The sequence below is a fragment of the Lolium perenne genome, chromosome 6, assembly GCF_019359855.2.
Source record: "Lolium perenne isolate Kyuss_39 chromosome 6, Kyuss_2.0, whole genome shotgun sequence".
Lineage (NCBI taxonomy): Eukaryota > Viridiplantae > Streptophyta > Magnoliopsida > Poales > Poaceae > Lolium > Lolium perenne.
The window spans coordinates 39,650,052-39,666,984 of NC_067249.2; the positions used below are offsets into that span (position 1 = coordinate 39,650,052).

Consider the following 16,933-nt stretch of genomic DNA (forward strand, 5'->3'; position numbering starts at 1 on the left):
GTTTCATAACTTGAACATATATGAAACATGAACGGATTCTTGGCATGAAATTTTTCCTTTCTTGAACATTAAAAAAGTATGAAAAGGGAGTTTTAGCATGAATGGATTCTTGGCGTGAACATTTTCCTTCCTAGAACACAAAAACAAGCACACACGGATTCTTCACATGCGTGGTTCCTGCCTAGAACATAAAAACAAGCATTAACAGATTCTAGGTGTGAACGGTTTTCTGCCTTGAACATAAATGAAACACGAACGGTTTTTAGCTAGGATGAACGATTTCCTGCCTTGAACATAAATGAAACATGAACGGTTTCCTGCCTTGAACATAAAAACAAGCATGGACGGATTCTTAGCATGAACTTTTCCTTTCGTTAAACATAAAAATAACATGAACGGTTCCCTTTGTTGAACGGATTATTGGCATGAAAGCGTTTCCTGCCTTGAACATAAAAAACAAGCATGAACGTTTTCATGTCTTGAACATAAATTAAACATGAATGGATTCTTATATCAACTTTTCCTTTCCTTGAACATAAAAATAGCATGAACGGTTTCCTTTGTTGAACGGATTGTTGGCATGAACGGTTTCCTGCCTTGAACATGAATGAAACATGAACCGGCATGAAAGTGTTTCCTGCCTTGACATGAATGAAACATGAATAGATTCTTGGCATGAACGGTTTCCTGCCTTCAATATAAATGAAACATGATACGGATTTTTTTGGCATGAACGGTTTCTTGCCTTCAACATAAATGAAACATGAACATAAATGAAACATGAAACAGATTCTTGGCATGAACAGTTTCATGCCTTGAACATAAATTAAACATGAACGGCTTCTTATGATGAACTTTTCCCCTCCTTGAACATAAAATAAAGCATGATTGTTAACATGAACAGATTCTTGACATGAACAGTTTCCCGCCTTGAACATAAATGAAACATGAAACAGATTCTTGGCATGAACAGTTTCATGCCTTGAACATAAATTAAACATGAACGGGTTCTTATGATGAACTTTTCCCCTCCTTGAACATAAAATAAAGCATGATTGTTAACATGAACAGATTCTTGACATGAATAGTTTCCCGCCTTGAACATAAATGAAACATGAAACAGATTCTTAGTATGAACTTTTCCCTCCCATGAACATAAAGAAAGCATGAACAGATTCTTGCATGAATAGATCCTTGGCATGAACAATTTTTAGCCCTGAAAGTAAAATAAAAGAATGAGCGGATTCTTGCATGAACAAAATCTTGCCTTTGAACATGATTGGAGAATGAACAGATTCTTAGCGAGAACTATTTCCTACCTTGAAACATAAATAAATCATACATGGAATTCTTAGGATGAACTTTTTTCCTTCATTCAATATAAAAAAATCATGCACAAATTTTTAGCACGATCCTTTCCCCTGAACAAAAATAAACCATAAACGGGTTCTTTGCATGGACGGTTTTTGTAGCTTAGACATAAAAAAATACGAACACATTCTAAGTTGAACTTAATGAAATTTGAAAACACATGCTTCTGAGTGAATTATCATAATTTGAAAACATGATATATAGAATGGTTTCCCAAGTTGAATGGTTTTTTAAGTTTAACCTAACTTTAGACCTACCAGTATTGTGTTGATCAGTTCTCTAACAAGAATTGATTTTTCTAGTTCGAATATAAAATAAAAAACATGAAAGGTTTTCCAAATTGAAACATACCGCACAGATTCTTGGTATGGATGGGTTTCTTGGCATAAACGGATTATTCACATGAACTTTTGCTGCCTTGAACATAAATGAAACATGAACGCATCCTTAGCATGAGCGGTTTTCAACTTTGAACATGAACTTAAATTTTCTTGCCATGAACATAAATCAGAACATAAAAAAAAGTTAAAATAAGAAAATTAAATTGTTTCTAAAGCATGCACTAAGATTAGTGAATTTCATAATTTGAAATCATTGAATTTCAATGGTTCTCTAAGTTGAACACTTAGAAAATTTTAACAATTTGTTAAGTACATTATTTATCAAAAAGCCAAAAATCAGCATTTATGAAATTTAAATAGAATAAAAAGAAAAGCTTAAGTTTATAGTAGATAAATCAGACGTTGCTTTCTTGTTAAGAGACATGATGAATCAATTATGTCATGATTGTATCATTTACAACTTGTGAAAACAATCAGGGTGAACCATTATGTGAAATAATAACATTCTCTACGAAAAAGGTAACAGTACAACTGCGGCATAAGAAACTTAATAAAATGAAAAAGCAAATTCAAAAACAGCATACACAAAAAAAAAATGAACACTGTACATGCAGTCAGCCAACCTGGCAAGTAGTACTATGGATGGTTACATATTATTACAACCAAGGAAAATGTTTATTACAGAAAAACGTCTCCTTATAAAAGTTCATTCAGTTGATATACTGAAAATTTATGACAAAAAAAATAGCCCATCGTCACAGGTCAGTCTCTCACAAATGTAGATAACTCTTTGCAAGGTCATCGCAAAAATCTCCGCCCCTGCATTCATTAAAAAAAATAGAAAGAAAACATGTCTTTAGTAGAAGGGCTTGTTTGAAACCACACACAGGTAGACGTTCATGCTAAACAAAAAAATAGCATCACTTAGTAGTGCATTGTGTACTACCTAGAATTTAGTGAACAACCATAAAAGTAAAACATCTTGACAGCACTAACCACTAACACTTGCCTTTCTTATTCTTTTCAAACTATTACAGCAACCTCATTTTGGATACAGTACATGTCAAAGGCCTTCAGCATAGTATATTTTGGAACGATTTCCTGCAATACCCATAAAATCTAGTGTAAATAGTAAAGGAACCAGTAATGGCGCTGTTGGTTCTTCTTCCATTACCGTAACCATGGAAGAGCTAAGAAGGTACCTTGGTGAAATATTTCATAAACTTCTCGGTCCAAATTTCCGCATACAACATGATGTAAATTCCACCTTCATACCTACAGTAAAATTATGAGAAGAAAGAAAGGAAAGGAATGAACTAAAAAATGTTTACTGGGATGAAAGACACTATATTAAAGATATAGAAAAACAGAAGGAAAAGAGACTGCAACTAAAAGTATACTCACAGAAGTGCTTGGGCAGTGTAATCTGGAATCTTTGGTTTCTTGAACTTTTTAGAGTAAACTCCGATTTTTATCTCATTTAGCAACTTTTTATCCTAATTACCTCGTTTAGTACAAGTTTTGTCAAAATTTTACCCGTTCTAGAGATTTTCGCTATAAAAAAACTGCTACGGATGCACCTCTTCGCTGGCGAGCCTGGGATCCGGAGCCAGCGACCGGCAGAATGCCCTCCCATGTATGATCTACTGAAAGCACATTGGTTAAGTTAATTTTGCTAGTAGATGTTTCTTTCGCTCCTGTATCTCACACGTATATTTGTGCTTGTGCACGAACCGACCCTATGAATCTTGTTCTGGTCTCACCAGTCACCACACGCATGCATCAATCTTTGGGATCTATCGACAGATGCAATCAGGCTGGTTCCTGCACAAAACCATGGATAGAAAAACCGGCGAGGCGAGGTAACATGCCATGTGGACCCACATGTCAAAACTCAAAAGACTACAAAAAATTTAAAAGGTGTAAAAGTTGGCAAAACTCTTACTACATGGAGTAACTTGGATGAAAAATTGTTAAATGGGGTATTTAGTGTCAGAAAAAGACAAAGAGTCGACATTAACATCGCCACGAGCTTTGAATGAATTAAAGAAATTGTCATATGTTACAGAGTAACGCCCAATCTCGATAACAATTGGACTGTCACAGAAACAACAAAGAACCAGTAGTTAGAGGAAAAAGGAAAATGATTTCATACTCTATATCAGGCTAATAGCAGTTACAAAAGGAAAAGAGTTTGCTCAGAACGAAAGCAGTAAAAACAGAGCATTTTAAACAAAAAATGATTTTATAAAAATGATTTGGGCGTAGAAGTGAAAATAGAATTATGGAGGATTTGCCTAAACTAGCAGATTATCTCTTCCCAACTAGTGGCGCACTCTCAATTTGAAGGATTTGAACATGAATTATGATGTGCAAAAGGGTAAACATGTATGGTTATCGTTTATCAGAGAAGCATAAACTTAAATCAACTCTAACTCATATATATGTTACAGCTTCCGGTTGCTACAACAGATCTAAACTTCTATGGTACTACATAAATAATTAAAAGGTGATCAAGAATCACTTAGAAAAAATATCAAAGAGAAGATATAATGTAAGACATCTGAATCCGGGTATATAACCATAGTGAAGAAGCATGTATAACCATAAATAAAGAACAACGAGAAGCATGTAGAAAGCATAAACCAAAGAAAACATAAACATATTATGCATGCTGGTCACTCAATACCCGGAAAAAAAAGAAAAGACATCCTAGATTGAACTAACAATCCCTTACAGATTAAAACAGTGAAGCCTTAAGATTGCTCACTGAATTTGTGATACAGTTGAACCAAATAGTCCCTTTACGTATAAAACAATCAAGCCTTAAGGAGGGAATGCTGGGTAGTGGTGTTTAAAGTTTTATTGGCTCGTGGATATGAGAGAAAAGCTTCTATATGGACAAGATTTTGCATGAAGCAAATTCGAGTTGGTTGCCTGCTGCTTGGGAAAGTTTCTAACTACACGCCCCATATAATACCATCTTGCTAACTACAGACCGAAATTTGGAACAATGCCAGACTTCCAAAATTATTTCATGACATAATTCCAGGAAAACATGCCTAAATCATCATCACTACGGATCAAAAACCATCATGACTTACGAGCTGCAAAAGAGCAACACAGTAATAGATAAAGTTAAGCAAGAACAAAACATGCGACCAAATCACTATAGCATCAGATGCACGGCGTTAGAGTATACCTAGCATGGCGCCTGAGGTGTTGAGCTGCAGAGGAATAGTAGGAATCTCGGAACAGCACGAATCCTACCGAACCCACCTAAAATCATAGCGAAAACAAACCAGACTTCCCTCTAAAAAAAACCTAATCAGAACGAATCCAGTATTGCGCATACGGGCAGAAGATAGAAACGGTACCGACCTTCCGCCGCCATTGATGGAGACGAGCGAAGCAGACCAGCTACAAAGAACCCAGACGAACCAGAACTCGGGCGAAGAAAGGGGCGGAGGAAGAACTCGGGGAAGCAAAATCGAACCCTCCGGCGGCGGAGACCCCGAAGAACGACCAGGAAGACGGGGAAAGAAACATAACGCCAACATCGGGTAATGGGCCGGCCCAAACGATGGGTAACGGGGTGTGCGGCAAGTCGTATACACCGACCAGGTCGGTGTATAGGATTTGCCTGCAGTGCTTGGCGTCGATTAAACACGATCGGAGAGAGCACTACACTCTATGATTGAAAATACCGGCCCAGTTGATTATTTGCGGAAGCTAACCGAAACAAGCCCGTCGTCCTTGCAGGGGCGGCCTTTTTTTTTCTCTCACTCGGCTACTGTATAAACGGGCCTGGAAAAGCCCGTCACGAACGGGCCTTTTAGTTCACCCTCTCTATCGCCCTCGCCACTGCTGCTCCCTCGCTCTCCCTGTGGAAACTCCACACCGCTCTCACCGGAATCGTCTCCCTCGCTTCCGCCACCGCATCATTGCTTCCCTCCGTGCCCCCGGCATCCACGGAGCCACCCCGTCGACTCAATGCCGGGTTTTCTTTTTTTGTGCCCATTGCCGGCCGTACATGCCGGCAGCAGCGCACCCAGGCTGTTCGGCGAAATGCCGATCAGGATAGCTTCCTACACCGCGGCCGTGGCCGTCGAGAGGCTGGGGCGGGCTCATAGATCATGTTCGGGGTGCATTATATGAGGCCTGTGGTTTCTTCTTGGCCACGTGAATCCTTCCACATGCTAGCTAGCTTAGGTACGTGCCATTCCTCTCCTTGTTCTGCTATTCGATGCATAATATTGTTCTGGTAGTGGCTACAAATTAGTAAACCAGATATTTCCAAGAAGAAAATCTAACATTACATAGTATCTGCACCTGAATGGCAACCATGTTCAATCTTTCACCGAGAAAACAAGATAATCATTTCATATTATGTTTTATACTTCTTCAAATACTTCTTAAAATGCTTGCGAAACTTAAGCTGCTAATCATATACTTTTAGAAACATCAAAAGGAAGATGAGCTTTTGCATAACCCTTTCATTGTGGTGGTACAGAAAGCACAAAACTGCAAGCGGTTAAGCTATGTATGTATGTATAAAACAAACTGTAAGTTTATCAATGCCAACTCTACTGAAACTGGGAATTCACAACCAATTCGTACACAAAAATGTATAAGTTTATGTATCATGTGTAGTTCATATCTTTCCTGCTCTTTACATCTGCTGATCAGCGTCTATACTGTCTAGGCAAGAGACTACTTCCATGATAGTTGGCCTCATGAATTGGTTATGGTTGACGCATTTGCAAGCGGCTTCAAGCACCTTCAGCATTTGCTCTTCATATCCTGTGCCTCCAAGTGTTGGATCCAGGACCTCAACTTGCTTTCCCTCGGACCTCATTTCCAGCACCCATGGGACTAGCTCTTTTGATGTAGATAGGACTGGAACAGGTCGCATTCCAGTGAGAAGCTCAAGTAGGACTACTCCGAAACTGTACATATCACCTCTCAATGTAGCAACCCATGATTGTCCATACTCGGGAGGTATGTAACCCATTGTGCCGGCCAGTTCAGTTGAAACATGAGTTTGGTTGGGAAGGATCAATCTGGCTAGCCCAAAATCTGCAACATAAGCTTTAAATTCTTTGTCCAGTAGGATGTTACTTGATTTGATGTCTCGGTGAACAATTTGAGGTTTGCAGACATCATGGATATAAGACAGTCCTAGGCTTGCTCCCTGTGCGATCTTGAGCCGAGTCGGCCAGTCAAGAAACGAGGTAGCATCATCATAACTGTTGTGAAGCCAATCATCCAGGCTGCCATTCTCCATGTAGGAATATACGAGAAACCTTGAGTTCCCCTGGACGCAGTAACCCCACAGTGGTACAAGATTTTCATGTTGTGCCATGGAAAGTGCGTCAACCTCTGCACTGAACTCCCTTTCCATCAGACACATTTCACTATTGAGCTTCTTTATTGCCAGCTTGGAGCCATCAGCTAGCTCTGCCTTGTAAACTAATCCATAACCTCCACATCCGATGACATTCTCCTTGTCAAAGTTATTCGTAGCTTTCAAAATGTCAGTGAATTTAAGCTTGTTTTCGTCTCCCTTGCCCTGTGGCATCCGCATCATCACTAATGTTTGCTCTGAACTGGAGTAGAATGAAGTTGCTTCAGCATCTTCATTGCTCCCCCTTCTGTTTTTTGCTGTAAAACTCCTCATCCTGACCGAGACAAGTATGCGCCCAAGCAACAAAAGTATAGCAATGCCTCCAAAAAACACACCAAATGCAATTGCAAGAACAGTCTTCTTATCTCGGTGATTGGTGGAGGACGGAGGAAGTGAGGATGGAAGGCATTTTTGAGCTAGAATAGAGCCGCAAAGCTTTGGATTCCCATCGTAACTGGAATTCAAAAAAGTATTAAACTGGCCTCCAGATGGAATAGGCCCTTCAAGGCTATTGTGAGAAATGTTGAATTCTGCAAGGAAGTGCAGACTATTTAATGCAGCTGGGATCGCACCTGTGAGATCATTGCTAGATAAGTCTAGCACCTGCAAGCTTGTGAGGTTGCATATTGATTGTGGGATTTCTCCTGTGAGCTGATTGAAGCTGAAATTGAGTGCAAGGAGGGCTTTCAACTGGCCTATCTTGAAGGGGATCTCACCAGTGAATTTATTGTGGCTTAGATCCAGAACTTTACGCAAAGCAATAGGTACACGGTATTGAAGTGATGGAGTATCATAAACAGGTAGCTCAAAAAACCCTGGGTCTAAATGGACTTCAGTCTTCTCTGACTTTAGCATTGCCATATCCATCAGTGCTATTGGAATTTCCCCTGTGAGGCTGTTGTTTGATATGTCAAGATAGAAGAGTTTGGTTAGGGTTTTGATCCATGATGGTATTGATCCATTGAGTTGATTGTGAGATAAAATTAACACCTCTAAATTTGCTAGCCTTGATATCCAAAGAGGTATTTGTCCATAAAATTCACATCCTCCGATACCCAAAACTTGAAGATTCTCAAAACCATCAATTTTTTCATCCTGTGGCATGATCTCTCCTTTGAAGTTGAAAGCAATAAGCAGCGTGGTAAGTTTCCGGCACCTCTTAAGGATGTGAAGTGTATTTGTGATATTTTTAAAAGAATTTTCTGCAAGTGACATAAAGGCAAGGTACTTCAGATTGCTTATTTGTGGTGAAAGCTGCCCACCTAAGTTGTTATGAGCTAGCCGTAATGCAGTCAGATTGCTGCAAGAGTATATGCTTTCTGGAACTGTGCCATTGAATTGGTTGTAGTAAAGATCTAAAGTTCTTAGATTGGCTAGGTAGGAGAAATTGACCTTGTTAAGTTCTCCGCTAAAATTGTTGCTCTTGAGGTTTATTGTTATCAGATTTATGCAATTGCTCAGAGCTGATGGCAGCTCCCCTGACATATTGTTGTTGTTCAAATGGAGCTCCTTCAGTTTCTTGAGCTGGCCGATAGTATCTGGAATCTTCCCACTGAATTTGTTCCCTCCAAGATCAAGGGTTTCAAGATTTCTGAGGTTGAATATACGTGTATCAGCAAGAATTCCATGTAAATCATTGTTGGGAAAAGACAGGTATTCCAATGAGGTAGCATTGAAGAGATCATCTGGGAGTGTTCCACTGAGGCTGTTGTAGCCGACTCTGAGCTCTCTCAGCCTAGAGCAATCACCAAGTCCGGAGGGGATGTTACCACTGAATTTGTTGAAACACAGATCAAGCACAATGATGGATGGTGAGATGTTACATAATTGAGTTGGTATCTGCCCAGTAAAGCTGGTATTGCTGGTATTGAGTGCAACCAGATTCTCCATTGCTTTCCATATGCTGGATGGAAACTCTCCTGTAAATAAGTTGGTGGAGATATTCAGTACCTGCAGTGGCCGGGCAGGGATTGAAGATGGCAGCTGACTGAGCGTTCCATTCAGCTGGTTGAAGCTTACATCAAGAATGGTGATGCTGCTGGACGAAACCAATTCCAAAGGCAGACCACCTGATAGTGAATTGTGAGAGAGGTCAAGGTGTTGCAGCCTGCTGAGGATCCCAAGAGACGGTGAGATGTGCCCCTTGAGTCCCTTCGAAGCCAGCAAGACATCGGTGACCGTCTTATCTCTGTCGCAGGTGATCCCTTCCCACTTGCAGCAATCCGTGCCATTCTGCCATGAAGCGGCGAGGCCACCATCTCGTGAGAGCTGGGCGAGGAACTGGAGAAGGGAGCCCTTCTCCTGCGCCGTGCAGGAACTGGCAGGAGAGGCCAAGCAGATCAGCAGCACAAGAGCAACACCAAGGGAAGGTATGTGCAATTTGTTGCTGTCTGTCCTGTTGGAAAAATGGAGTGTCTGCATGGTTTTCTGGTGGAACTAGCTTGGGAACCAGGAGGAGCATATGTTGTACCATGAGTGGATAAAGCATCATTGGTGGTCTAATCATGAAGGTGCACGAGGGGAAAGAAAGAAGCACATCTTGTAGTCGTAGTCACCATACAGAATTCTGAGTCAAGATAATTGGATTTTACAAAACTGCCCCCCAGCCCACCAGGCAGCTTCCATTTCACACTGAAAAGTCAACTGCCAAAATCTTCCTGAATACTGACCGTACAAAAAAGCGCCTTGTAGACTCTGTAATCATCCTTGACTCTGTCCTTGCCGACTTCTTACAGCATGCCTTAATTTACTTGACATGACACTTCTCTTAACGGCTTCACTTCTTAATGCATCATTTGCCCTTTGCTGAACAGGAGAAGGCGTATTTTGAGAAGGAAACACTTGCTGAAGATTTCCTGAAAATTCTACCGGCCAGATAGTTCACGGGAAGTTCATTTCCGAAAGGCGCCTGCCATCGAGAGCAATCATCACTATCTCAGTGAGTGCTTGGACAAACCCAAGCTGAGGGCAAGAATAAAGTGTAGTTCTGCAGCTTAATGGACGTGGTGGGTGGGTGACCCGTGCTCTCTTCCATCTCCCTGGCTCCAGGCGTTTACTTTCACTTTGTTCGATGGATACGTTTGGTGTTGTTTTCCGTTATCCTGGCTCCACTGGCGCACTATTGTGGACCATGGACCATTAGACCATTAGACCGTGACTCCTTGTGGTTATCATCTGAATTCGGAGGAGATACAAGTGATCTGGGTAACGTGTGAGTTCTGGCAGTGGCAAGCTGGCTGATCACTCGGATGGTCTTTGGAACGGAACCGTGTATAAATTATAGTCGAGTAATTTAGTTGAATAGTTGGTGTTAAGGAGAAAGAGCCTTAGCTCAGCTGAGTAACTTGCCAGTGCACATAGCCCACCCGGTTTGAATCTTGTACTCGTATTCAATACTCTGCTTATAAATATAATGCCTAGCAGTTCCTCGCTCGCTACTTGGAATTTTTTAAATAGTTGGTGTTAAGAATACCATTTCCTTTTAGGTACAAGCTTAGTTTTCGGATGATGATGTGCTGATGCTCTCTACTAGGTGTAGGTGTGCATTGTATCATTACTGTCTCTACATGATGCGTTCTCTTATTGATCAGTGTACATGGGGTCTACTGATATTCCTCTTCTAGTTGAGGGGAAAAAATCAGCAAGGTAAACTGTCATGGACCGGATGATGATCACATTCACTAGCACCTCCTGGAGACAACCACAACCGTCAATCAGTGAACGAACGGCTAAGATGAAGACAACGTCTCCTTTTAAACTTTACAGCTGTAGCTTATCTTCCTAATCCTACCTGCTACCTTGTCATGTAGCTTAGCTTTTGGCTATATCTATCTAGTCTCCCCTCTGAGAGGGTTTATTTGGCAAGTAGGCACCTTTGTAATAGCTGAATTCCTCTTAATATAGACCCGAAATTCGTGCCTATTTCTGTGTGTGATCTGAGTGATATTCCTATGATTTAGTGAGTGAGAGGTCCAGGCCTAACATAAGCCTGCATTAATAAGGTGATCAGAAATTGCAAAGCTAGCATCACATCGTTTGTAGTTTGTAGTGTTCACTTGTTTAATATGTATACGTATCACTAAAAAAGACCTCCCTGTTTTGTGCTGTTCGGTGCAAGATATGCACATGTTATTTTAGGTACAGTACTGATTCTCTGGCAAAAAAAAGAAGTACAGTAGCAGTTTTATTTTGAGGGGTAGTACAGTAGCAGTTGAACAACTTGGGGGGTTTGTGGGCGCTGACTCCTATCGAGTGTCCACTAGCAGCCCAGCCCAGGTTACGCGGCCCAGCCCAAGTGCCCAACCGGGCTGCTAACGTGTGCGGGCCGGTTCCTGGTTTGCCTGATCGCGTTGCATATACCAAGAAAAAACGTATCGCGGTAGCCGGTATACGTACCTGTGCTGATGTTTGCTTTTTTTTTTAGTACCACACCGCTAACGCTGGGGAACACCTTGCGAGATAAAAGGTGGCGGTCGGGAGCCGTATCACACCGTGCGGTAAGCACGGTACAGCGATCCTATTGAGATAAACCACGCACAAGGTAACTACTACGCTCTTTGATTCAAAATGGCGGCCCAGCCTGTTACACTATGGAAACTAACCAAAGACGCCCGTCGTCCTTGCAGGGCGGCCTTTTTGTTCTTGGCGGGTGTGTCGTCAAAACGTATGGAATTGAGTAGAGGAAAACCACTTGATTGCTATACACACGATTGCCCAAAAGATTTAGTGCTACTGAATGCTTGACGCGAGGAGGACCCTGAGCTGATGAAATGTTCATACCTTCGTGTGCTGCAGCAGGTAGCATCTACATCACTACCGAATGCTTGATGCGAGGACCTTGAACGTACGGTCATCTACATCTTTTTTCATTAGGCTGGTGGTTTAAATTTAAATTTTTGGTCAAACTTCATTGAAATTATGTTGTAATATAGCCTAATATTTGAAAAAAAAATTGGTCTGATGCCTTGAGATTATCTTTTAAAAATATAGAAAAATAATAGACATAATTTAGGGCCGTCTGGACACATTTTAAGGGGCGTATAGTGGAGATGATGTAAATGTTGGATAACTAGGCAATAATTTCGTGAGTAATTCCTGAATATTAAACACGATGGTAAAAGCTATTATGATCTCGAACATATACTAGATCTATTCAACATGAATAATAGCAGTGCATACGCGACAACACCCACGACTAAAACGAGGATCAGAATACGTCACGCCACATGTAACGATCAGTTGTAGATGAAGTAGTTGTTGCTGCAGCCGTGACGTTGCTAACGACAACGTTGGTGACAAAGGGTCAAAGCAGAGGGCAACGAAGACGATGGTGCGCAACATCGCCCAACTTGTCAGGTAGACGACCCGTGACCAAGACCATGAGCAGTCCCGCATACCGCTTTTCAAAAATCTAATTCGCCCCTCTGATCCCATATAGGATCACAAAGGTGAATGGTTTCGGAGACTTGCTTTCCCGTTCGTGGCCGGCAGGCGGGATGAAGTAGACTACGGTAGAGGAAAGGGTAGAGAGTGCTAGCAAAACCCTAACTTGGTTTCAGAATGTTTGTGGCATAGGTCGGCAAGACCTTTATGTAGATCGATCAGAGATAGTAAAAGAATATTCATATATCCTCATTAATATGTCCATGAACTCGAGACCTAAGGAAGAAAAAGAAAAAGTAGAGGTAACTCCACCATTAGTACATCAACTTGTCCTTGATGTGCATTTTCATACAACATGTTAGAAAGTGTAGCTGGGTGGTACGAAACGTTGCCCTGGACATGCACCGGTGGTACAAGTGCCCTCTGCAGCTGACACGCATCCTGAGCCACGGTGGAAGACGATTTTGCAGAATGATCCTCATTCTTTGACGATGTTGCGCAAACCAATACAAAAGCTGCAGTTTTGCTCGTCATCTCTATCCTCTCTTCAGCTAGAAAGTGCGCGCATATAGCTTTCGCCTTCGCCAAAATGTTGTATCGTTTGTAGATGCAGCTTCTAGAATGGTGCACCTGTATCCTACAATCTTTCCAAATGGCATAGCTCCGGGAACCCTGCCCTTGTAAACGATATACGACGGCATCTATATGCGTAAGATAAATAGTATACGTCAGTAAAACAAATTCATAGATAATATACGACATAGTGCGACAACATTTAAAAAAAAGTCAATTACCCAGAGGTGGGCCTCATATAAAGATATGCGGCAAAAGAGGTCAACCAACATGACCAAGTAAAATGCGCAAGAAATATGCAAGAACAGTTTACAACACACGATTTATAATAGATTATTCAAAACTAAACCTAGGCAAGTTCGTCATACAAATTAATCAGCAACATCGTCACTTTCGACTCGACCTCGAAGGGAACGGGCGGAGGCCATCAAACGTCATGAAGTCCCGGTGGTCAGACTGTAGATGACAATGCTCTTCTATCTACCTCTGACTTGGTTTTACATGGCCATAGTAGAACAACTCCTTCGACCTGTAGACATCTTTTCTAATGAGTTACCCAAGTTTACGCTCAATGTGATACAACTCAAATATAAAATATTTCTCACTAAAGTTGGCAAAGTCCTTGCCCCATGTTGTAAGACTAGATGGATCCACAAGTAGACGATGACCCCGTACAAACTCCCGCATGTGATGGATGCCGTAGAATGAATTCTTCGTGCTCTCTTTTGGTTGCTTCACGCAGGGGAATTCCTATTTGTGGCCGAATACACTCCTGCCATTGATGACTAATTCTCTTTTCAAGTTGTTACCCTTCAAATAGTAGCGGTTGAGAGCATCATCCAGGAGGTTCCTGATGTTGGTGTAGTTCTTAGGTTTCGCACTCCCCGAATCAAAATACGCGGTGTGCGAGTGTTTGAGGTACAAAATAATGAGGATGCAATATTGGTCTCCGTGCAACATAATTCAAACATACCATTTTATCCTCAATTCAAAAGAATGATATAAATATATACGAAAGGATCTTATGGCACTAGTGAGTGACTTACTCGGGAAAATGAGGAAGGATAAACATTTCTTTGACCTTATCCGTCAAGAAGAGACTTTCGATGTAATATATCGCAAGAGTATGTTCTCATAGGTGACCAAGTAGTTCTCATATAGATAGTAGGGGTCCACTATCACTAAGGTCGGGAATAACTCTTGCTCTTTTCTGACATGGTAGGCCTCAGCGCAAATAGGCAGACGAAGTTTTGATGGAGTCTATTCATTTGAAACATGGAGAATATGTCTTCAAATCTTAGAAAGAACGCGTCCGCATGGTATTTATCGACAAAGCCTAAGCCCTCAGGAACCTTGACAAAAAAAAGAAGTGTATGTTGGAGATGCCATACAAAGAAGACGCCTTTCTTCAGCAAGAATGATGTCAAGCAAACTCTTCATATCACCAGGTAGCGTTAGGTACTTTTCCCACGATAACATAGGTTCACCCGCCACATGATATTGTCACTCTTGCATGGAGATCTTGTCCAGAACCCGGGTTGTCTGCCAAGAGACATAATCCTTTCTCTTAGGATCTGACGCCACATGTGTTGCGGGCTTGACAGGATCTGACGCCACATGTGCTGCGGGCTCGGCAAGATCTGACACCACATTGCCTTGCTTGGCACCAACTCAACTGGTGTTGCCTAGTACTTGGGATGTGGCCCTTGTCGACCTCCAGCAATCCAATCTTTGATCGACTGGATCAAAATAGGATGATGGTCGTTGACCCTATTTTCCACTTGGTCTTCGACAATGGTGGCCATGTATGCTTTTAGGGTCACCAATTCTTGCTTAAGTTCGTGAAGTTCTTCTCTGAGGATGCGGACCGTGTGTGCATTTTCTTCTTCGCCTCCACGCCAACCGCTTGAAGATGACATTGCGTTAACACTAACCAAAATTGAAAACAATTAGTAATAAAAAAATCACGAAAAATTTGGCATGAAATTTTCTAAAAAAGTACATACAGAGAGCTATAAGTTTGGCAAAATGAAAATTAATCAACATTCTAACAAAATATCGGCAACTCATATTCGTGTAAAGCAAGACATTTTTGCCATGCACTATATATCCATGCAACTAATCAAGCATATGCATGCAATCATCGCATCTAATCAACCATATAGTGTAATCGACATTACATCGAGCAGATGTAGGGCATAGGTTCATACTGGGGTGAGGGCGGTGGAGGGGCCGGGCGGGGCGGCGCAGAGTAGCGGGCGAGCTCGACTACAAGGATAAAGGAGGCGCGACGCGGTCGGCGGCCATTTTGATGGAGACGGTGAGGCGCGAAGCGAGGTCAGAGGCGCGGCACGGTCGGCGGCGGTTTTGATGGCGACTGTGAGGCACGAAGCGAGGTCAGAGGCGTGGCACGATCGGCGGCGGCGAGGTCGAGCGCTTCACCGTCCCGAGAGATTGACGAAGTTGTGTCGCGCGTCGACTAAACTTTTGGTTAAGTCTAAATAATGGTAGCCTGGGGCGATAGGGTACGCTACCAGTATTTGGCGCACCCTCGGTCATAAACTATTGGCAACGGGTGGCGTTGCCGGCACCATGGCCGATAAGGGCATACTAGTTGCGTGTCGCGATGGCCGCATGCTAAGTTCTGTGCCCAAACACAACCAGAACCAACATACTTGTCGCGTGCCCGGTGCAGCGGCACGCTTCTAGGGTGTGTTCGGTTCCAGAATCTGGAGGAATGGAATGGAACCGTTCCGCACCTGGAGCCCGTTCTCGTGTTCGGTTCGGCAAAGGAACGGAACGAAGTGGTTCCCCGAAAGGGAATATTCCTCAAATATGCGGAACGGACTCGTCCGGCCGAATCGGCGGAATCGCGAGGAACGGCTCGCTAATGCCGAACTAATCCTCTCTCGCGCTCTCCCTCACGTAAACTCTCTCCCCTCTCTCTCACGCGGTTCTTCTCCAACGACGCCGGCGGGGGCTAGCGGCGCGGCAGCCGGCGAGCAGATGCGGCGGCGCAGCGGCCAGCGAGCAGAGGCGGCGCGGCGGCCGGCGAGCAGATGCGGCTGCGCAGCGGCGAGCGTGCAGAGGCGGCGGCGCGGCGGCCGGCAAGCAGAGGCGGCGGCCGGCCGGAGGCGAGCAGCGCCCAGCCCGCGGCAGCAAGCGGCGGCCAGGCAGGGGCAGCAAGCGGCGGCCGGCAAGCGAAGACGGCGGCCGGCCGGAGGCGAGCAGGCGCCCAGCCCGCGGCAGCAAGCGGCGGCCAGGCAGGGGCAGCAAGCGGCGGCCGGCAAGCAGAGGCGGCGGCCGGCCGGAGGCGAGCAGGCACCCAGCCCGCGGCAGCAAGCGGCGGCCAGGCACGAGCGGCGGCCTGAGTTGATTTTGCCCTAAGTTGACTTTGATTTGCAAAAAAATCATGTTTAGCTCATGTTAATTTTGATTTGGCAAATAAAATCATATTTAGGTCGTTCCGTTCCGCTGTGGAATTCCTGAACCGAACAGAAAACGGAACCATTCCGTTCCTCGACTTTTTCTGAACCGAACACGGGGTCGGAACCATCCCATGCCATCGGAATGGAACCATTCCGTTCCATTCCTTCCGGTTCTCAAACCGAACACACCCCTAGTAAGCATATACTAGTCGCATGCGCCTTTTCGGCACACAATTAGGAGCATCCATGTGCGCTTAATTGGGCTGCCAATAAGGCTGCTCCTATAGCCATTTTTGTACTAGTGAGTGTAAGCTTATACTCAGTCCCACTTGTAAACTTTAAGTGGGTCCCACCTTTGACCACAAATAGACAAATTAAGGCCATGGAGCAACGACGGAAACTCACCATTTTGTTACTTGTGATGTTGGCTT

General features: G+C 43.2%; 1 protein-coding gene and 1 long non-coding RNA gene across 5 annotated transcripts; both read right to left on the minus strand.

Moving 5' to 3' along the window:
* Window positions 1–2,280: 2,280 nt before the first annotated feature.
* Window positions 2,281–5,248, minus strand: LOC127308288 (uncharacterized). Of its 4 annotated transcripts, none has more exons than XR_007856397.2 (5): window positions 5,094–5,248; window positions 4,915–5,018; window positions 2,915–2,987; window positions 2,722–2,813; window positions 2,281–2,531 (listed from the first exon to the last, which is right to left on the minus strand). It is a non-coding gene; the product is annotated as an uncharacterized lncRNA (long non-coding RNA). The 4 variants fall into 4 exon arrangements; XR_007856394.2 differs by having other exon boundaries at window positions 4,915–5,025; window positions 5,094–5,247; XR_007856396.2 differs by having other exon boundaries at window positions 4,915–4,991; window positions 5,094–5,246.
* A 949-nt stretch (window positions 5,249–6,197) lies between these two features.
* LOC127308287 (tyrosine-sulfated glycopeptide receptor 1-like) lies at window positions 6,198–9,603 on the minus strand. The gene has a single exon (XM_051339066.2). It carries the CDS (start codon window positions 9,538–9,540, stop codon window positions 6,385–6,387), a length of 3,156 nt encoding a protein of 1,051 aa, XP_051195026.1. The 5' UTR covers window positions 9,541–9,603; the 3' UTR covers window positions 6,198–6,384.
* Between the last annotated feature and the right edge of the window lie 7,330 nt (window positions 9,604–16,933).

Excerpts from the sequence above, each read along its gene's own strand:
- LOC127308287 (XM_051339066.2), bottom strand. The coding sequence starts at position 9,540 with ATGCAGACACTCCATTTTTCCAACAGGACAGACAGCAACAAATTGCAC.